The following is a 9,077-nucleotide window of genomic DNA, read 5'->3' on the forward strand; positions in this document are numbered from 1 at the left end:
AATGCCTTTCTAAACTTTATAGCAAAAGAAGAAATTGCAAAATAAAATATAAGTATATACAACTACAGTATATAAAATTAAAACGTTTTTTGAATATCAAAACAATATAAATTGGCAAAGATTAAGAAAACAACACCACGCAGTGCTGGCAAGAAATACTGTCATGTATTGCGGATGGTATGATAAACCAATAAAGGCCCTTGGGGAAAGTATGTGAAAGACACAAAAATGTTCATCCCTTTGCAGTAATTCTGCTCCTGGGAATCTATTGGATAGTCTAAACTATGAAAATGCTATTTCCATGGAAATATTTTTGCAGTGTTTTTCATAAAACCAAAAATGAGGAAAACAATCTGTCCAAAATGAGGTTAGTGATTAAATAGTCAAACCGCTAGATGAAATGTTTATAACCATTATTATCAATGATCATGAAGTTTGCGTTCCAGTGAAAACAATATGGCTGTATACTTTATCTTTTTCACTTGTTTTTACTTAGGTTACAACTGTAGAAATAAGATAATTATACCACAAAAGACTGAAATAAAGTATTATACATTAAAATCTTAATCATGATTACTCTGGTAGTAAGATTAAGGTAGTTTTCTTTGCTTTATTTTCTGAGTTTTTGATAATATGGTTATTTTATGTACAAACTCTAAGTGAAAAGGACTTATTCTTTAACCCACAGGATGGGTTTCCAGATTTCCAGGACTCCGTGCAGACGCTTTTCCAGCAGGCTAAAGCCAAGAGTGAAGAACTCGCTGCTCTTAGTTCACAGGTAACTTGAACCATCAGTTAATGTTTCATACTAGTATCTGTAGGTTGAAAAATAAGTGGCTGCTTCAACTAGCTTCAGTTTTGTGTCCCTGGCCTGAATTTATTTCTGGTTGTTTTTAAAATGTCATCTGGTCACAGCTGTCTAAACAAGATAGCAGTAACAAGTTGGTTTGATTTGGGTGATGAACAGAATATGATACAGTGATACTTCTTTATTCTTTGTACTTTTGAAGGAAGTAAGACAGATTGTCTTCGTAAGAAAACTCAAAAGAAGCAATTCGATACCAGGAAAACAGCCCTGTTGACTATGGTTGTGTGTAATACAACTCTGAGATCAAATAGTACTTATTCTCAATAAAATATCAGCAGTCAACATTGTAGCTATTGTTAAATCATTTCAGTTCACGGATAAATGAAAAATTAAGTTAATGTGTAGCTTCAGGTACTTTTGCTATTAAGTGATTAATTGTGTCTGCTGAGATTAAAGTTTTAAAAAGGCATTTCTGCAAACATCACCTTTTAGAAAGCACTGTAAGTCTTATTCCTGTTGGTCTTCTCCCTAGCGACTGCTTTTGGTTAAATTTAGTAGTGCCAAGTTTGGTTTTTTCATGTTAAGAGGATGAAAAATACGTTTCCCCCTCAGAAATCTTACTGAAATTTTATCAATTAATTAATAACACCTTAAGTGAAGTTATGGTTCTTTTTGATGTGGTTTATGTACATTCAGAAAAATAGCATGACCTTCTATTCTGTTGTGTGAATTAGTCTTCTTTCCCTATTGATTTTTACTGCTGTGAGAAGGGATTTTTTGGTACCTAATTTTATATAGCAGCTTCCTTGTACTCCTCTTTTGTAAAGCATGGTAGTGATTCATATCTGCATTTTAACTATTACCTCCTTGGCAAAATATCACAAATCCACTGCTTTGAATATCACATATAAGTAATTTAGAGCCATGCATAGAGAAGGAACTTAAAAACACATTTAGAGATAAATTTATATGTCAGCCGGCTAATCATGTATTTTAAAACACGTCTTTTTATGATTGGTTGGAAAATGCTGCAGTTTCATTCCATGCTAGAGGTGAAGATCTTCGTTGGCACTGATGTTTTTCTGCGTAATTTGCATTGTTTAATTTTAGTGGGAGGTGTGTTTGTCTTGTTCTTCCAGACAGCCGTTTTACACCTTTTTTCCCCCAAACATACTGTCATCGTATCAGAATCTGTGTAGTGCCAAATCCTAAAATAAAAATGCCAAGATTTCATCCTATGTGTTAGAAGCAGTTTATAGCAGATGTTGCTGTTGCTCTGAGGTTCCTTTGAAAAAAAATCTTTTGAAGGACTCAGTACCTTGAAAAACATAGCTAAGGTTATTTTGCTTTTGGGCTGAAATGAAATTCTCTTTATAGGATTGAGCAGAAATTGTTTTTTGTACATTATGTTTTATATGATGTAACATCAATGCATATTTATGGAACATGTACACCACATGAACTGTGAAATAATTTTAATGAATACTAAATATATTTGCTGGAGTCTGAAATTGGCATCTTTAAACCATTAAAAAATCTAGAATGTTTTAGTTCCTGATTTTATTTTTGCTTTACTTACTAGCAGCCTGAAAAGGTGATGGCAAAGCAGATGGAGTTCCTTTGCACCCAGGCTGGCTGTGAGAGGCTGCAGCATGTGGAGAGGAGGCTGTCCGCAGGACTTTACAGGCAAAGCTCCGAGGAGCACAGCCCGAACGGCCTGACTTCTGCTAACGCTGAGGGCCAAGGTACCTCTCTAGGATCTCCTACGCCTTTGGAGCCAGCTGCCACGTGCACTTCAAAGAGAAACAAAAATTTGCTGATTTTTAAATCTTGATATTTTATAGAGATTATTTTATAGGCTCTTTATTAAAATTAATGTTTAAATTGTCCCTTTTTCAAAAAGTGAAAGAATTCATCGTATAGGTTTAATTTGTAAAGTTTTGTTCCTCCTGTTCTTCACCTTATTATCCCTAAACAATAGCTGGCATGTGCAGTTGACGTGGATTTTGTAAAGGGTGGGTGGGAATGGGAGATGTGTAAACAGTACAGATAGTTTACCCAAAGAAACGGATTCCATGAGAGATGTTTATCATTTTTTAAAAGATCAAAACTTCGTATTCTTTTAGACTTCAAAAACAGATTTGTCTGTGAGATTTATAACATTTGGTTCCTAAGAGAGTAGGGTAACTGCTTCTAAAGTATTATGACAAGAGAACAGAGATTTGAGGAGATAGTGTAAGAATGGGAAGACTTGAAGGGATTTTGTCTTCTTTCAGGCTTCACATTGGCCTGCAGGCCCTATGAAAATATTTCGTGTGGTGTATGGTAAACTCTTAGGTTTTCAAAGCTATGATTCATGAATATTTTTACCATTTTAAAAATTATTTCAGTTTTTTGTATTCACATATGAAGAAAATCCCAAGTCATTGTCATTCACTCATTCGACTCAAATTTTTCAGTGTCTCCTGTGTGCCAGGCACACTTGGAGTCACCGAAGATGCAGCAGTGAACAAGATGCAGACCCTTCTCGCCTGGCACTTACCCTCAAGTGGAGGGAGATGTACAGTATATAAGTGTAGAAATATATCCTCTAGTTTCAAAAAGTGATGTGTTTGAAGAAAAACAATAATTTTGTAGGATCCTTTTTTATATATTATTGTTGTACTTTTCTAGAGAGTGGTTACTATTGCCAAGAAAATAAGATTTCTTTCTAAGTAAGAATACCGTCTTAGCCAGCATTCTCCACCTCTAGGGTAAAATATTACCTGTGTCAGCAGATCAGAGTATTGGAGGAGAAGAACGTTCTTCTTTTTTTAAATATTACAGAAACTTTTTAGTTGAGGTCTTGTTTGACTTCTCCAGTCATCCTTGACAGTTAAGACTTAAGAGTTAAGAAGCAGAAGCGTTAGTGAAAGATTCAGTGACTCTGATTGTGACACTGGGATAATTCGGCGTGGGGTGGCAGTTTGCTAAGTGTGATGGATTTAGGTTTATGACAGAGGATAGGATTTGCTGTTAAGCATTTTTTACTGGATGCCTGTTAATTCTGTTTTTTCATGGATTTGCCATAGGTTTCGTTGTTTTTAATAATAGGCAATTGGCTTGAAGCCATCTCTGTCTCTCTAGTATTTGTTATTATGTAGTTAATGACATGCACTGGTAAAATGGTTGCACTAGTAAGAAAATGCCTTACAGGGGGATGTATTGTATGCCAAAGTTGAGTGCTTACTGGAAATCTCAGTTGTTTGTTTAGTTCATGTTTAGCTCTTAAAAATGTCCAGGTAGAATTGTAAACCTTGGGACTAGCATGAATTGCCATTTTCCTTCTAAATGATTGTTTAAAATATTTCTCCAGCTATTTATTTAAATTCTTCAGTGCCTATTGACTTCTCTTACTTCTTTTCTAAGGAGTGTTCAGGCAGTTTGTGAAAACTTGTTTTTTGGTTTTTTTTTTTTAAAGATTTTATTTTTTTCCTTTTTCTCCCCAAAGCCCCCTGGTACATAGTTGTATATTCTTCGTTGTGGTATGTGGGACGCTGCCTCAGCGTGGTGTGATGAGCAGTGCCATGTTCACGCCCAGGATTCTAACCAACGAAACACTGGGCCGCCTGCAGCGGAGCGCGCGAACTTAACCACTCAGCCACGGGGCAAGCCCCCTGAAAACTTGTTTTTAAGAAAAACCATGGTGTGTTTCTAATGTTATTCATGTTTTTTGTTTGTTTGTTTTCTCCTTTTCATTAGGAGAAAGACCTTTGAATCTCCGAATGCCTAATTTACAAAACAGACAGCCCCATCCTTTTGTGGTGGATGGGGAGCTGGGTAGACTTTACTCCGGGGAGGCGAAGTCCCACTCGTCAGGTGAGAATGTGCGATGTGCTTAGAGAGTAACACTGGAATAAAGCAACTTTAGATTCTGTTCTCCTACCTCCTGCTGTCTCCCCCACACAGAAAAGGTCCTTACTAACCATGTTACTCCTCAGTATTTCTCCCCTGGGAAATACTAGATTGCCATCATAATAGCCAGTCTTTATGAACATGGCATTCAAAGAACTGAGAGGGAGAAACTCAGGAAGGTTGAGGTTATTTTAATTAGCGATTACATGCATGGTGACTTTTATACAGAATTTTAAACCAAATAATGAATGACTGGTTTGTCTCTTTCTGGCCTTTCCTGATATGAAATTGATGATTATATTTTTGCTCTCATGGTAAGAAAACCTTGTGTACCCAAATCTAAACTTTTCATGCAGATGCATTTTGGGGATGGTATTCATATCTCAGAAGTAAACGGAACTCCATAAAAGGATAAGCTGTTCCTTATGATATTTAGATGTTTACATATTTTTACCCAAGTAAAGTGAGTTAGACAAAGTTAAAGTATTAGAGACCAACGCCGATTGAAAGAACCTAGTATCATTCAGTCCTGGAGTTAAAGGAACTTTAGGAGTCACTCGAAGTCAGTTGCTGCATCTGTAAAATAGGAATCATTTCGAACTCATAGACTAGTTACGGGGATTGAACAAGATAGTGTGTATGAATGGCCTTGCTGCTAGGAATTCAGTAAATGGTAGCTACTATTTTCGTTCTTCCTCTTATGCTGAATTTAAAGTCCGCTTCGGTATAGAGGGAGTAAATTCAGAAATTGAGTTGCCTAGTTTCAGATAAGCCATTAAGTATTGGTTACTTTTCTAGAATCCTTTTCTAAGTGTGTGTGTGTGTGTGTGTGTGTATATGTATCACCCAGTATTAGCACTTGACGGGAATATTACCTTTTATTGTCATTCTGTAGTGTTTGTAGAGGTTGAAATAACTGCCCACATATAACTCCAAGGAATGATTCCTTACACTAGTAGAGTCTTCATTCTTTCACCCCTGTTTCTCCCACCTTAATGATCCATGGCCAGAGAAACTTTTAAAAATAGTTCCATGTTTAAACATGGAAGATGTCTTTCTGTCCCATTTCTTCACTGATAGTAAATATTTTAGCCAGTAATTTTGTTGTATATGAGCAACCAGTTTTATTTTATGTATTTTACTTGTCGCGTTGGACCAAGCATTAAATAAAAATCGATGTTTTATATCCTAAGTGCTTTATATGTATTTCATGATTTGCCTCTCACGCCATCCTGTGTAGGTACTATCTCCATTTTATAGATGAGGACATTAAGGCTTAGAGAGGGTGTAACTTGCCCAGAGATGTATACAGCTAGTAATTGGCACAGATGGAATTTAAATCCAGAATCGTATAAACATAACATTTTTATATGGAATTGCAGAATCATGAATAGTTGCTGTTTACTCTGGAGTTCAGAGTTTATTTTATAAGTTTGAGTTGGTTTTTTGTGATCCATTGATTTAAAGTGTCAACACACTTTGTGTTTCCATTTTTATGCAGAGAGCCTTGGGATTTTAAAAGACTACCCTCACTCAGCTTTTACTTTAGAAAAGAAAGTCATCAAAACAGAGCCTGAAGATTCAAGATAGCTGTGATTCTCCCACTGTTCTCTGGAAATGGCATCAGATTTAAGGATAATGCTCCATCATAGAAATAAGCCTTAATAACCAATGTTGCCTCATTCAGCTCAAACAGATTTCATAGCCAAAGCATCAGGACTGATCCAGTAGTCTGTGGAAACCAGGAAGACAGAACAACAGCCACGAAAGAGAAAATTGAGAGAATGTTGCAATCTGTAACAGAAATATTGATCCCTTCACATTCCTCTGTAAACCGTTTTATGTGGAAAGGCTTACAAATTAATATTGTAAGCATTCGTTATTTAAGAATGTACAATGTATTTGTGTAATTTATAGAAGCAAAATCTAGATGTTGAGGCCTGTTTGGTCCAATAGATGTGGATACAGTTTATTTTACTTGAAATTTCGTTGTCTACTTTTAAGTGTATTTAGCATAAATATTATTATATGTCAGAGTTTAGAATCTTTGCAGTCATAAAAAAGAACGTTCAAGTGATGTAGTTATTGACAGGGTTGCAATGACTTTGGAAAAATGGAAAGCAAATATTCAATTTAAACGAAGGACAATATTGTGTATTTAATATTTGATAAGACTGATTTTGTTTAATAGGAAATGTGTCATTTTTGGTAGTAAAATGTCATTTTTACTGGCTTAATCAGGCACATTTATACAATTAATAAATAGTGGAGTAAAGTTAAAAAGATGAGCAATAGAGTAGAAAAATCTCTCTTACCTAGTTGACCCAGATTGCATTATATGATAGCTACTTAAGATATAACAAAAATAGGAAGTATAACAAAAAATATTACTTGGGCAGAGAACTTGAAACTAGTAGACTGATGGGTAAAAGCTTGACTTAAACATTGCTGTCTCAGAACGTGTCAAATAGATTAAGACTTAGTAAGTTAACCCTAAATGTGATGAGGACGGTGACTGTTAACAAAGGCTGTAATAATGTAATGGAGTTAGTACCATTTTATCTCCAGAAATTCTTCCCTACATACCAGAGTCAGAGAAACTAGATGGCTCCCTCCAAGGAGTGTCTTCCCACCCTGACCATCACAAGTGTGGACCATCCCTGTATCCACATGTTGCAGGCATATTTCTGGAGGTTTAGTTGACGCCTGTATTCATTATTTATTTTACAATTTCATTTTTTTACACCTTTCAGATTTGTAAATGCAGTTTTTTCTAAAAATTCATTTTAACTTGAAAGTATGTTTTGATTCCCCCTATTTAATCATGGGCTGTGTGCATATATATGGGGGTGTGCTTAAATGTTAATAACATACTTGCATACTTATGTGGATTTCACATTGTAATCCATAGTGGAAAAACAAAACAAATACTACTTATACCAATTTAATTTTTCTGTTGGTTTAAGAAGAGAAGATATTTCACAGCTCTACCTACTTCCTTCCAGATTCCTCTAAACCCAGATATTGCCGAGAAAAGTGTATTGACTTAGAATATGTGTTTTTTTGTTTGCAGTTATGTTCTAGGTCATAACTGTATAAAAAATATTGTCATAATCTGTTATACTAAAATTCATCAGCCAAACATCATATGAAATGTCTGCACTGTAGTCTCTGATCACTGTCACATATGTAATTGCTTTTTCATTTTGGTTTCTAGAATAGCTTTACAGTAGAAACACCAGTAAACAACTTTTATACTATTAAAAGGCTTTTTTCCCTTCCTAAATGTTTTAATTGTACCATAGTGTTTTGCCTACCGAAGAAGCTTTTTATGGACCTTGCAACTTTGTTGCTAGCTTGAGGTTGATTATTGTGGTTGTATTGTTCACTGTGTGTAGAAAATAGTACGAGTACGATTTAAATAGATTCATTCAGTTTTTAATATTAGCCACAGAACTGGTTAGTATCTCAGTAGTTTCATGAAACGTTTCCTGTATTCTAATCTATTTTGAGAAATTTTGTGGGTTTTTTTTAATTGTGTCTTACAGTTCAAGTTTGTAGATTTTAATAAGCAACAATTTTTAAAGATGCAGTAATCTTCCAACTGATATTTATGTGTCTTTCATGGCTCCCACAAACTGCATCTTTAAATCCATCAGTAAGTTTCCTTAAGTATCATACTTTTCTGGTCTTTCAAGCTTAGTGATAAGGCGGAAGCACAAGAAAATTTTCAGTAGAATACAGTTTTTATTTTGTAAACACTAATGTATTAAACTTGCTATACATTGAAACAAATAATATATATTTTTATTTGAATTGTATATATGAATTCGATGTTATAACTTGTTGATTTTTTCGTTGTGTTAGAGGTATTTTCACTGAACAAGGTCAATTGGTTACCTCAGTATTACAGCCAATATAGCCCAAGGGACCATTTCTCCCCGAGTCTGTGTTGTACTTTATTATGTGAAGTCTGCGTTGCTGTGACTCTTAGAGCTGTTGGTGAGGTGGGATGAGTGCACTTGCTTCCTGTGGCAATAAAGGTTTTCTGTGCCTCACACACTGATGTTTATAGAACTTTCTGCCTTGCACTTTCCACGGCAGGTCATGTTAGCCTGCAGGGCCCCCCGCACCCCTCCTGACTGTTTGAGCTGGGCCTGGGTGTCAGGGCCAGGGCTTATGTCTTGAGTCAAGACTAAATATTATTGTCAGCTACCTTTTTTTCAGGAAAGTTGTTTAGCAAATAGGTGTTCAGTTGACTCTGGTCTGTCAGAGACAGTTTGGTTTACATTGTTCTCACTGATGAGAAGTTTACAGAGACATTTAAAAAACTACCCATCATATAACCAACTAAATTAAAAGGAAGAACATCAGG

The 9,077-nt window shown here is 35.4% G+C and overlaps 1 protein-coding gene across 5 annotated transcripts in view; it reads left to right on the plus strand.

The window, feature by feature from the left end:
• NAB1 (NGFI-A binding protein 1) overlaps positions 1-8,762 on the plus strand; it is a 39,074-nt gene extending 30,312 nt beyond the window's left edge. For 3 of the 5 annotated variants that reach the window (XM_070508254.1, XM_044768548.2, XM_044768549.2), the window contains exons 5-8: positions 689-778; positions 2,391-2,553; positions 4,550-4,666; positions 6,204-8,762. In XM_070508254.1, the coding sequence (XP_070364355.1) occupies positions 689-778; positions 2,391-2,553; positions 4,550-4,666; positions 6,204-6,292 (459 nt within the window). In that variant the 3' untranslated portion in view covers positions 6,293-8,762. The remainder of the gene's footprint in view (positions 1-688; positions 779-2,390; positions 2,554-4,549; positions 4,667-6,203) is intronic. The other 2 variants (XM_070508255.1, XM_014837556.3) reach the window with 1 other exon arrangement.
• Positions 8,763-9,077: the final 315 nt, after the last annotated feature.

The sequence above is a fragment of the Equus asinus genome, chromosome 4, assembly GCF_041296235.1.
Source record: "Equus asinus isolate D_3611 breed Donkey chromosome 4, EquAss-T2T_v2, whole genome shotgun sequence".
NCBI lineage: Eukaryota > Metazoa > Chordata > Mammalia > Perissodactyla > Equidae > Equus > Equus asinus.